This window comes from Sinocyclocheilus grahami, unplaced genomic scaffold (genome assembly GCF_001515645.1).
Source record: "Sinocyclocheilus grahami isolate Dianchi unplaced genomic scaffold, SAMN03320097.WGS_v1.1 scaffold305.1, whole genome shotgun sequence".
NCBI lineage: Eukaryota > Metazoa > Chordata > Actinopteri > Cypriniformes > Cyprinidae > Sinocyclocheilus > Sinocyclocheilus grahami.
In genome coordinates, this window is record NW_015505484.1 from 25982 (window position 1) to 39251 (window position 13270).

General features: G+C 37.2%; 2 protein-coding genes across 2 annotated transcripts; both read left to right on the top strand.

Moving 5' to 3' along the window:
- The first annotated feature begins 277 nt into the window (after window positions 1-277).
- On the top strand, window positions 278-3030 carry LOC107601416 (retinal rod rhodopsin-sensitive cGMP 3',5'-cyclic phosphodiesterase subunit gamma). Its single transcript, XM_016293578.1, has 4 exons — window positions 278-399; window positions 1680-1880; window positions 2077-2117; window positions 2360-3030. Exons 2-4 carry the CDS (start codon window positions 1735-1737, stop codon window positions 2434-2436), a joined length of 264 nt encoding a protein of 87 aa, XP_016149064.1. The 5' UTR covers window positions 278-399; window positions 1680-1734; the 3' UTR covers window positions 2437-3030.
- Window positions 3031-5889: 2859 nt separating this feature from the next.
- On the top strand, window positions 5890-12731 carry LOC107601397 (nuclear protein localization protein 4 homolog; the record flags this gene model as incomplete). The annotated part of the gene is made up of 16 exons (XM_016293563.1): window positions 5890-5916; window positions 6003-6112; window positions 6211-6438; window positions 6642-6690; window positions 7061-7155; window positions 7240-7363; window positions 7572-7751; window positions 8332-8418; window positions 9808-9879; window positions 9971-10097; window positions 10360-10520; window positions 11285-11356; window positions 11652-11744; window positions 11885-12004; window positions 12223-12325; window positions 12613-12731. Coding segments are annotated over exons 1-16 (1767 nt in total), but the record flags the coding sequence as incomplete, so codon positions are not given.
- Window positions 12732-13270: the final 539 nt, after the last annotated feature.

Below are 13270 nucleotides of genomic sequence, written 5' to 3' on the forward strand. Positions count from 1 at the left end.
AGTGGCATCATCAAATGCAATGATATTTAAAATTTTGTCCAAATACTGTTTGAGCCCACTGTATATGTAGTTTATTATAGATAGGCCTGTATGTTGTTTTATGATATTAAAACTGTATAGGATATAAAGTTAATATATAAGATGCTAAAAGCACATGGTGTTACACAAATACATATTAAACGCATACATTCATATTGTGTTCATCTGCTGTTGAGGGGATCAGGGGCGGGAGGCGTCCCTCTCCTAATCTTCTGAGGGGGTCATAGAGTATAAGAGACCTGTAACCCCTGCACCGCTCCCAAAGAAAGCCGAGCGTTGACATCCACCCCTCCACAGCAGAGACATACATAAGAAACGGTGCAGCTGCACCCAGTCAACAGCCTGTCAATCAACAAACCTGTGAGTGCAACCTTAAAATATTTAAATATCCATAAGGAATGAGTTGTTTTGTAATATGCTGTAACAATGTGTCAAAAGGTCATAATACTCTAAGGTATTATGGGTCTTGAGGAGGATTTGACTGTACACCATGCTACTTATTATATGGGTACTTATTGAATAGTATGAAATATTGATTAGAGTTAAAATATTATGTGAGACAAAATGGACCATAGATTCGTATAACAGACATACAAGGTTGCCTGGGATAAGTCATTTGTACAGTTTATTGATCATTTTGCATAACCACAGAATGCCATAATTGGCCAAACAGAATAATCTAGGAAGTTGTATAATTATATTTATACAATATATCTGTAAAATTTAAACATTTTCAATTGAACAATTTAAATTAATCATAAATTGATTATTTTTATTAACACTGTTTAACTGGATAGGCCATATGCACTGAAAAATGTAGTAATATTGTTTAATATTGTGTTTAATTAAAGTATATATATATTTGTGTGTGTGTGTGAGTAGTGGTTAGATATTCTGAGGACAAGACATGCACACAAATTATCCACTGAAGATTCATCTTTAACATTTATGCGTGTTTGTTGTTTAAAATATATGAAAATATGCAAACCATTGTCTTTTTTAATATAAATATAATGTTGTGAATATGATGTTAACAGAATTCATTATAGTTACCTCAGTTCCAAGAAAGAAAGAAAGAAAAAGAAAGAAAGAAAGAAAGAACAATTGTGCAGCAGGCATCATTGCCATTGTCTATTCCCATTAATCTTTTAGGAATATACCCGAAGGTCATATTTTGACTCTTATATTTTCTGTTTGCTCAGCATGTTTGGTGTTATCCCTGCTCTAATAAGATTAACCCAAGTGCAGATTGCCACCATTGGGATGGGGGACATTTATTAATCCAAGCTCTGGATTACACAAAATGGGTCACCCTACCCATCACACTTTCCCCCGAGCTCATTTCTGGGAGCATGGGCCATGTTAGACATTCAATTACAGTTACTCCTCAGTAAGAGGATTATGGGTATAGTTTTCTCAGTCTGGGGTGTCTGCCATAGATATGCATTGACCTTGCAATTACTGTAACCTTCCTGGCCTAATGTGCCATTTAAAAACCTGTGTGTTTTTATGTGTCATAAAGTCCTCCACAGTACATTTTCTTTCCAGAATGAAACCAAGATCAATTTGATAGAAAAATCCAAATGTCATTGGGTGTGAACTATAAACTCACTCCAGTCTTTCTGGTGTATTTACATTAGCACTACATCACGGGGAGCGAATACAAAGAAAAGCGACCAACGGTTACCAACAGCCATGAATCTTGAGCTGCCCAAACCAGAGATCAAATCCGCCACCCGTGTCACCGGTGGTCCTGCCACACCACGCAAAGGACCACCCAAGTTCAAGCAAAGGCAGACTCGCCAGTTCAAGAGCAAACCACCAAAGAAGGGTATCCAAGGGTAAGTTAGACAGTAAAATCATTATTGTAATGGCTTTGTGATATTCTACACTTCAGTCATGCCTTATTACACTAAGAATAATTAAATATGTGCATATTTAATAATTCTGCAACATGACTTCAAAAAATATCATGTATTTTAAAATAGGTATCTAATTGAATTTAACATCTATTTTTATTTAATTGATTTTTAATAGTTTCGGAGACGACATCCCTGGCATGGAAGGTTTAGGCACTGGTAAGTTTAATCTCCATTTCTCCTCACGTGTTTTGCCTTCATGACAATATCACCTACCATTTATTCTAAGCTGTCCTCGTCTGAAATTATTAGTCTGATCATTCAGTGCATCATCAAACATCCCATATGACATTAGGACATCACTGTGATTAAACAGACGTGAATGCTAGCTGGCCTTCAAGCTGCTTAAGTTAACCCTTTGATTGATAGATGAACTCATGCTCCTGTGTTTCTACCTACAGACATCACTGTCATCTGCCCCTGGGAGGCCTTCAACCATCTGGAGCTTCACGAGCTGGCTCAGTATGGTATCATCTGAGCCTGTCACCTTCCCATCATCCTCTGGGCAATTTAGACCCTTTCCTGTCATGTTCTCCAAACCACCTGCCTCCATCCTGGCCAACGTCTCCATGTGGACCGTTCCAACTTTTATAACAGAATAAACACCAAAAACCGCAACATTTATAAAAATGGAAAAACTAAGAAAACTCAACATCAGCAAAAAGAAAATCTGTCTTACTATCTATCCCTCCGGTTTCTTTTCTTTCTTGCAGTCCAAGAATACGTTCTGCTCAAACTATAGAACAGAAGTCAGATCACATTCTGTTTGCCTAGAAAAACTGCTGCTCTTTTCTTTGCTCTCTTCTTCTTTTTCTACTCTCCCTCCCTGTTTTCTTCTTGAACACAAAACATACGCAAGCAAGACAGCCTCAAAGTGAGTTAAAGCAAGACACGTGCCCGTGAAATGAATGGCTTCTCATTTCACGTGCCTCGGTGCCTCCTCTGTCCACCTTCACCGAGTTCATAAGAAAAGATCGAAATCCTGTAGAGATGAAACACCCTGCTGGCCGACATTAGATTCCCAAAACTTTATTTGATCCCATTATTTCCCCATCAAGGTAATAATTGCTGATTTTAATGTTTCAACCTTTTCACTCCCTTGTACTTTTTGTGTGTGTGTGTGTGTGTGTGTGTGTTCTGTGTAAGGATACCCTCAGGAACCGTGTATCATGTTTGCTTTGTGCTTTGCAACCCCTTCATTCAATGCATTTATATGTTAGCACACATACAGGCACAATTTCATTTTTGGCTATACTTTTCGGTTTCAGTAAGTCTCTCAGGTGACTGTTAGGGAACAGTGTCTCCACCACCAATAAGCATGCAAATGAAAAAACAGCAACAACAACAAAAACAACTATGAAAAACAGGTTAAATTAGCCTATGGTGTAAATAAGTTTTCACAGAAGAAAATATACTGAAACAATACATCTGCATATTCAAACAAAAATCATGTATATAATTTTTAAAAGTTTTTGTTGCTGTAAGTAGTTTCTTATTTATAAAATAAAATAAAACAATACATACAATCTCTAAAAATAAACTGACATTTACAGGAACACAGCAAGGAAGCATTTAATTTTTAAAAAAGTGACAGTAAAGACTTTTATAACGTTAAAAAAATTCTATTTCAAGTCAATTTAGTTCTTTTTAACTTTCTATACATCAGAGAATCTTGAAAAAACATTACAGTTTCCACAAAATTATTAACCAGCACAATTGTTTTCAACAATTGATAATAATAATAAATATTTCTCGATTGCCAAATCAGCATATTAGAGTGGTTTCTAAAGTGGCATGGCTTTGCTATCACATGAATAAATTGCATTTTAAAATATATTAATGCAAAACAAATATTTTTTTAATTATAATTATATTTCTCAATATTACTGTTTTTCCCAATTTGGGGCCAGTTGCATAAACATAGTCACTATGTAAGACTGTGTCTTAAGAACTAGTTTCACCAACTAGCAATAGACAAGGGGTAATCAGACTTATTTTTCATATGCAAATGAAACCAATCTATCTTTTTTGTAACTGAATTTATGAGAATTTCTAGAAAAGTTATGACCGGTCTAGAAGAAAAAAAAATGTTCTAAACAGTTTATGCAAAAGGCCCCTGGTGAGCCTTGGTGAGCATAAGAAACATCAAAAAAGTCTTACCAACTCCAAATTTTTAAACAGTAGCATATAATATATTTCCCCCAAAAATGGAATATAACATTTATCAAACAGCCTTTGAAGCTGTGGATTAAAGATAGTTTAGTGCAAGAAGGAAAAAAAATCATGTAGCAAACTCATAGAATAAGTATTAAATATACTGTCAAATTAATTTTCTCATTTCTCTATAGTTATGACAGAGGTGTTACTGGTCACCCCAGATAGTATCCATTGTCATGCCTCTGCACTTATGCATAGCCCGTCTGTGAAGAAGCTGAGAATAACACTACAACAAAAGCACAGCATCAGATCCTGTGAGTTCTTATATAGTGGCGGCACAGACTCCTGTTCCTGCTGAGTGCTGAATGTTGATTTATTAATGAGGCGGCTCTGAAAAAGGAGACCTATGTCCATACGCTGCAGTGACACGCATTTCTGCTGTGGTGCAAAGCTTGATGGGCGGTGTGCTTGCAGCAAAGTCAGGAATGAACCAGGGCTTGTGGCCAAAATCCCATTGAAAGTGACCAAAATGCCTCTAATATAAAATGTAGGGCCTTTATAGTTTATTTCAATTTTTTTTATTTGGTATCTAAAAATTGCTATATTTCATAAAATTCTATTTCTAGGTCTGACTAGTTGTATGTTTAGTAGAAAAGTAGTAGTAGGTAATCAATATTCAAAATAATTAAGTAGTTACCTTAATGTCAGTCTTTGACCATTATGCCTTTTGGCAGGGTAAATTGTAGTATAATAGAAGTCTTAGAGGATGTTGGTAGTTTAAGGTGCTGAAGGCTCTTTTGAGACGGCCAGAGGGTTTGTGTTTGCCTGATGTAGACACTGCAGGGCCCATTAAAGATTCATGTCTCTCAGCAGGAGGGTGGAGAGTGAGTCGGCGATCAATTGAGACCAACTCAGTTTGATTTTGGGATTAAATGGCAGGAAAGAGACAGAGAGATGTCGAGGACTCTAGCTTTGAAAAATGTGTGCTTGTTCATCTTGTATTCTGGTGCATGGATTAAAAGAAATGCACACTGCATTTTTAAAAAGGCCTCCATGTTGAACGTTATTAACAGGGTAGTATGTTACAGTTAAAAGTTAAATTTAGGACACAGTGCCCTGAGTGACCAGTAAAGCTTTTGCTGATTGCATTAGTAAAGATATCGGTCTTCTGCTGGGTTTTCGGTTGCCTAATGGACAGTCATTTGGACATGATGGATCAATTTGTTTCTGAGACTGCACTTTTTTAGAGTACTGTTCTCAATTTGTTACCAGAACCACCTCATAGTTAATTATATCTAGTTTAAATTCGGAACAGCCTGTCGAGCTACGAATGAGTTCACTTTGGACAGGTGTCCTATGAAATGAGTTATAAGTGAGTGTAGTGTAGTTGCTTTTAGATGAAGAATTTAAGGACTGGATTTGCTATGTCAGTGGCATCACATCTTTGAAAGATGCTTTGTTTTCCTGTGTACATTCTATTAGTAGACTTTCCACTAGATTCAGTAGCTTAATAATTGATTAATAGATTTTCCATTGCATATGTATAAAGTGTTTGAAAATGAGGAGTGTATAATCTTTTTTTTTTTTCTTGCACCATCATCTCAAATATTTTCTTTTCCTCTTTCTCTCATGCACCGTACTCTCATAACTTCATTAGAGTTTGAGCAATCTCTGAAAGGCAAACAGTCTTTACACATTTTGAATGTCTGTATTATTTAACATATCTATATTTTATCAGCTTATTAGTGGATGCTCCAAAACAGGGATAAGAGAAATGGACAAGGAATGTCCAATTGCAGCAGTAATGTTAGATCCATCATTTCCAGGAACAAAATGAAAGACTGGTCAGCCTCTTGTTTCTGACATCCTTTGCTACATTCTTGCCAGGTTGCCAAAGAGTTTGGCTTCAGTTCAAATGGTTTCTCTATTTACCTGAACCGGAACAAGACTGGAGAGATCCTGTCACAGAACAAGACCCTCAGTCTGCTGAAAGTCAAGTAAGTGTGCTGTTGTGACAGATTGTCTTTACTCAGTTGTGCACGTTGTGTGTTTACATGCATAAACATAACTGAGTTGTTTTTCCTCTGTCTTTTAGGCATGGCGACATGCTCTTTCTTTTCCCATCCTCAGCTGGACCCTCCAGTGAGAACATGGACACAGCTCAGCCTCATACTTCTTCTTCCTACCCTTCCTTCCCTTCATCCTCTTCATCATCGTCTTCCTTATCACGTTCACACTCTGCACCACAGATCCAAGAGGACGAGATTGACCAGTATCTGTCCAAACAAGAGGGAAAGATCTACAGAAACCGAGACCCCCAGCTGTAAGTCTGCCTCACTTTCCACACTGCATTGGAAACAGTTTTTATAGCATATATTCCCAAAACCTTGAAGTTATTTTCATGCCATAGATTGGAGGTACTGCATAATGCAACCTACTGAATAATTCATTGCAATATGAGAACTACAGAGTATTTTAGACATATTTTTATATGTTTATAAAGCAATCTTTGTCATTGTTTCTCAGGTGCCGGCACGGTCTCATGGGGAAATGTGTGCACTGCGTACCATTAGAGGTAAGAACTTGTGATCCTCCCCTTGGAACACAAGAATACTGACGGGTCTCACCCAGTGGTTCTCAACCAAGGCACTTCAGTAAACTCTCGAGACTTAAAATGATTTAAAATAAGCTAATACAGCTAAAAACCATGTTGGAAACAACATAAAAATTTGTTGCCTTAACTATCATTTTTATTTATACACAGTCACAGAAAACTTGGATATGTGAGGGATTTTTAAAAGTGCGATATCTAGACCTGGGAGAGTTATGGAAAATAATTAAAATCCTCATGGAAGGTCATGGAAATGTATTTGTTTATTTTGTAAAATATAATTGCTGCATGGCACAAAAGTTGCCATCTCATCTTTCATTTTCTGTTTCAATAGCCTTTTGATGAAGACTATCTGAACCACCTCGACCCACCGGTCAAGCACATGTCCTTTCACGCCTACATCCGGAAACTCACCGGCGGAGCAGACAAGTTAGTGCTTTTGAGAGCTCTCTACTCTCACTTAAATAAACTTGTGGGAATAGAGTGATTTAATAAAGTTTTCCTGTCTCTCAGGGGGAAGTTTGTGGCGCTTGAGAATATCAGCTGTAAGATTAAATCTGGCTGTGAGGGGCATCCGCCCTGGCCAGAGGGCATCTGTACCAAGTGCCAACCCAGCGCCATCACTCTCAACAGACAGGTAGGTACACAACTCCTCTCAGTCTGCATCATAAACATCTTTACTTTCATCTAACTCTTACATTACATACAAACAAACTGTTCACTAATCAATTTCTTGCTTTAAAAATGAACCCGCTGCTTCTTTGTTTCCTGCTCGGGCAAGTGAATGAGCGCTCCCTGAGGGGCAGTGTCATATTTCTATCTGTTTTGATCTGATGAAACTGCAGAAATATCGACATGTGGACAACATCATGTTTGAGAATCACACCATTGCGGACCGTTTCCTCGACTTCTGGAGGAAGACGGGTAATCAGCGGATGGGCTACCTGTATGGACGCTACACCGAGCACAAAGACATCCCTCTCGGCATTCGAGCAGAGGTTGCCGCCATTTATGAGCCGCCTCAGGTGAGAGACTCAGCTCTGACACACAATCAGGGGCCCAGCATTTTTTTTTTTACTTCAAATAAAACAGTAGCATTAAGTAAGTTTTCATAACTTTGAGTGATTGATTCTCTAAGCTTTTATTCTTTAAGCAATGATAGCAGATAAACACAAGAGGGCAATGAAAGACTAACATTTAGGGCAGCAGTTTTCAAACTTTTTTGTTTCAAGGCCCCTTGTCAGAAGATATTTCTGTTGTTTCTGCTTAAATGACGACAGTACTCTCTTTCCAATTTTAAGGAAACTAGGAGTGGCAATATATTAAAATAATTTAATAAAATAATAATATATAATTGAATACTTTAATTCCAGAGGTTTCTGTTCATATGAATGAATTTAATTCAAACCAATGATACAATTTGATCTGGAATACAATGTTAGAGTTCACTGACTATGTCTGCCATTTAATCCAAATTGCCCCCTAACGATGACTAAAGTTGTATAAATTGCATTGCTGTAGATTCTTGCGCATCATGCATGTATAGAACTATTTTATTCAAAAGAGTCAAGTACTTTTCCTTTCCACCTGTGTGCTTTGACTCAGATTGGAACCCAGAACAGCTTGGAGTTGATTGAAGATCCCAAGGCAGAAGCAGTTGAGGAGATTGCTGCAAAACTAGGCCTGCGGAAGGTGAGTCTTTTTCCATGCCTCTTAAAAATCGGGGGCTTGTCCGGGATAAGTAAACTGTGGTTTATCAAAGAAATAACATTTTAAATATATATTTTTATTCCAGTGAGAGACTGAATAGTTTTGGTGTAGATCTGCCGTACCTAGTGTAGTCATCCATCCCATGAAGCTCTCTGATGGGATTCTTAGAGTTCCTTTCTCTTCACACATCTATGGCTTCCATATGATACTTTCAAAATTACTGTCTGGTGCATGATCGAAGTGACCTGATCAGTTATGACCCTTGTTACTGCCTAAGCATGTGGAACAGCTTCCAAATGTAGAAAATGTAAAGCTGTTTTTAATTTGTAATATTGGCTATTTTTTTCAGGTGGGGTGGATTTTCACAGATCTTCTGTCAGAGGACACTACTTCAAATAAAACAGTAGCATTAAGTAAGTTTTCATAACTTTGAGTGATTGATTCTCTAAGCTTTTATTCTTTAAGCAATGATAGCAGATAAACACAAGAGGGCAATGAAAGACTAACATTTAGGGCAGCAGTTTTCAAACTTTTTTGTTTCAAGGCCCCTTGTCAGAAGATATTTCTGTTGTTTCTGCTTAAATGACGACAGTACTCTCTTTCCAATTTTAAGGAAACTAGGAGTGGCAATATATTAAAATAATTTAATAAAATAATAATATATAATTGAATACTTTAATTCCAGAGGTTTCTGTTCATATGAATGAATTTAATTCAAACCAATGATACAATTTGATCTGGAATACAATGTTAGAGTTCACTGACTATGTCTGCCATTTAATCCAAATTGCCCCCTAACGATGACTAAAGTTGTATAAATTGCATTGCTGTAGATTCTTGCGCATCATGCATGTATAGAACTATTTTATTCAAAAGAGTCAAGTACTTTTCCTTTCCACCTGTGTGCTTTGACTCAGATTGGAACCCAGAACAGCTTGGAGTTGATTGAAGATCCCAAGGCAGAAGCAGTTGAGGAGATTGCTGCAAAACTAGGCCTGCGGAAGGTGAGTCTTTTTCCATGCCTCTTAAAAATCGGGGGCTTGTCCGGGATAAGTAAACTGTGGTTTATCAAAGAAATAACATTTTAAATATATATTTTTATTCCAGTGAGAGACTGAATAGTTTTGGTGTAGATCTGCCGTACCTAGTGTAGTCATCCATCCCATGAAGCTCTCTGATGGGATTCTTAGAGTTCCTTTCTCTTCACACATCTATGGCTTCCATATGATACTTTCAAAATTACTGTCTGGTGCATGATCGAAGTGACCTGATCAGTTATGACCCTTGTTACTGCCTAAGCATGTGGAACAGCTTCCAAATGTAGAAAATGTAAAGCTGTTTTTAATTTGTAATATTGGCTATTTTTTTCAGGTGGGGTGGATTTTCACAGATCTTCTGTCAGAGGACACTAGGATAGGCACAGTCCGCTACACCAGAAACAAGGTGAATTGGGAAAAGAAGATGAGCATTTAACTAACTACACGGTGAGTTCGGAGATCATTATTAACCAAGTGGATTTATGCCACCTGTTTAGGATTCATACTTCCTGAGTGCAGAGGAGTGCATCACAGCTGGACACTTCCAGAACCAACATGCCAACGCTTGTCGGCTTTCCCCGGATGGCCATTTTGGATCCAAGTTTGTCACAGTGGTGGCAACGGGTATGCAGCTTCCTCCTTTGCTCAAGATTTACTGCTGCTGTTCGGTTATCCAGTGTGGTGATAAATTAAGGCATGTGGTTGTGTCAAAAGCCTGTGTGGTATTTTGTTCAAGGCCGATAAATCAGTCTCAGTTCATGACATTTTTTGCACAGAATATTTTATTGGTACCCGGAAAAACTTAACAGGTTTAGTGCTAAAAGAAAATGTAGTGTCATGAAAAGTAGATCATGGATTTGACTAGCTTTTTTTTATGCATTGACAGGTGGTCCCGATAACCAGGTGCACTTTGAAGGGTATCAAGTGTCCAATCAGTGCATGGCTCTGGTGAGGGATGAATGTCTACTGCCCTGCAAAGATGTGCCTGAACTGGGCTATGCCAAAGAGTCCAGCACAGAGCAATACGTCCCTGATGTCTTCTATAAGGTACTGGACTAAAACACTACTATTACAGATGATCAATCACACAGCATGTTACTAAAGACATATGCATAATGGATGCATGCATGCACATACACTACCATTCAAACATTTGAGGTTGGTAAGACGCATCTTATGCTCACCAAGTCTGCATTTATTTGATCAAAAATACAATAAAAACAACATTAATATTGTGAAATATTGTTATGGTATAAAATAACTGTTTCTGTGTTAATAGATTTTAAAATGTTATTTATTTCTGTGTTGAGAAATCTGAAAGAGTTCATTCTAACTTGATTCATTTTGATTTGGTGCTATCAATGTTGGAAATGCTTGTGCTGCATATGCTTGCAATGTTTGTGCTTTTTATATATATATTTTAAAAGAACAGCATTAATTTGATTTTTTTTTTGTAATGTAAAAGTCTTTACTGTCACTTTTTAGCAATATAATGCCACCTTTGCTGAATAAAAGTATTTGACCCCGAACTTTTAAACAGAAGTGTAACTTTTCTCATTTCTGTTCCAGCTTGTCATTATAACCTTGATCATATCACTTGCAGGGTTTGACTGATGTTTCTAAACAGTCTAAACTTCTTTTTACTTGAGCGTGTCATATTTCATAAAACAGAAGGAATGAAAGTTAATATTTCTGTTGCTTTGGGCATAAACATTCTTATCAGTGTCACTACTTCCACAGGAATGCATGGGATTAGTTGTCAGTGAGGCATGAAAAGGTTCACATTTTCCAATCTTTTTCTTCACCTCCAGGACAAAGACAAATTCGGCAATGACATCACATATTTAGCCCGACCGCTGCCAGTGGAGTACCTGATCATTGACGTGAGTTGTTGTCATGTTATTATAACTACATATTTTTGCACTGATCAAATCTAGACCTTCAGCCTACAAATCTCAGTCAAAAAGCCAATGGTATAGGGAAGTAGTTTTTATACTACTAGATATAGATCTTGTCCTCTTTGATGCAAAGACATAAGTGGATAGCTGGTCTTTAAAGCCCAATAGAGAGCCATGTCCAATAGATGGTACATGACATTAAACTGGCTGTAAACAATTGGGTTTTAATACTGTCTTTGTCTTTTGTTTATTATTGCTATTTAACCCTCTGTTTTTTCAGATCACCACCACTTTCCCAAAGGACCCTGTATTCACTTTCTCCTCTACTTTTCGCTTCCCCATCGAAAACAGAGATGCTCTGGGAGAGACCCAGGTACACATTTAGGGTCTAGGAAGGATGTTTTAGATCTGTATCATATCTGGGGACGTCTCACAGCTTTTCTTGTTAAAGATTAGCATAAAACTATTTAATTCTGTTTTTACTGTACTTAAAAATTGTTTGTGTGTGTGCAGGACTTCCACAGTTTAGCGACGTATCTTTCCCAGTGTTCTTCCTCCTCCTCCTTCCTGGACATCGTCTCAGACTTCCATCTACTTCTCTTTCTAGTCACCAATGAGGTCATGCCCTTACAGGTGAGTTTTTCATTGAATTTATTTATTTATATATATATATATATATATATATATATATATATATATATATATACATATACCCACACATCATATTCTCCCACTTACCTACTTACCTATTTTTTTTTATTTTTATAAAGTATTAATTTCATCTTATAAAGAGTTTGTATATGTATTTTGCCTGACAACTAACTTCACCTCCTTTTCTTTGATGTCTACAGGACAGCATTGGGCTTCTGCTGGATGCAGTGAAGACATCCAATGAGGAGCTGGCTCAAACCTGGAAGAAATCTGAGCAGTGGGCCACAATCGAGCAGCTCTGCAGTGAGTAGTCCTGAACAGTGTTATTTTACTATTATTTATATAATGTTAATGTTTTTATTGATATTTTGAATTAGCTTTCATTTTTATGGTTTCATTTAATTTTTTTTATTTTCCACATTTTTTTTGTTCTTTTGTTATTATTTTTTTAATACTACTATTTAAGTTTAATTTTTTTTTCAGTTTTAGTAGATTTTTCCAATTAGTAATTTAAGTGTTTCAACTTGTTTTTCAGTATTTCTTCAATAGGTTTTCAAACTAGCCGACCATGTTTCTTTTGTTAATCCCAGGCACAGTTGGAGGGCAGCCGTCGGGATCTTTGGATTATGCCATGGGCGGCCCAACTCTCCCGCAGTCCTCTTCAGCTGTGTGGTCCTGCCTCCACTGCACCTTCATGAACCAACCTTCATTTAATTTTTTTTATTTTCATCATTTTTTTTGTTCTTTTGTTATTATTTTTTTAATACTACTATTTAAGTTTAATTTTTTTTTCAGTTTTAGTAGATTTTTCCAATTAGTAATTTAAGTGTTTCAACTTGTTTTTCATCAGTTTTTCAGTATTTCTTCAATAGGTTTTCAAACTAGCCGACCATGTTTCTTTTGTTAATCCCAGGCACAGTTGGAGGGCAGCCGTCGGGATCTTTGGATTATGCCATGGGCGGCCCAACTCTCCCGCAGTCCTCTTCAGCTGTGTGGTCCTGCCTCCACTGCACATTCATGAACCAACCTGGCACTGAGCACGTAAATGTGTGTATCCTGAGGGTGAAGATTTTACGGTATGTTTTAAAAAAAAATGTCTAGGTCAGTTTTTGTTTGTATGATTCTTAAAGTAAAGGTTGAAGAAGTTTCACCTCCAGCAATCAGAAGGACCTCATGTGTGTGGCAGATGAGTCGCTGGAATGCTGAGGTAGAGTGAACTTGACTTCAAACATCTTACCTGAAGCTCTC

Excerpts from the sequence above, each read along its gene's own strand:
- LOC107601416 (XM_016293578.1), top strand. The coding sequence starts at position 1,735 with ATGAATCTTGAGCTGCCCAAACCAGAGATCAAATCCGCCACCCGTGTC. Across the intron at positions 1,881-2,076 it reads CCAAAGAAGGGTATCCAAGG|TTTCGGAGACGACATCCCTG; the intron begins GTAAGTTAGACA and ends GATTTTTAATAG. Across the intron at positions 2,118-2,359 it reads CATGGAAGGTTTAGGCACTG|ACATCACTGTCATCTGCCCC; the intron begins GTAAGTTTAATC and ends TTCTACCTACAG.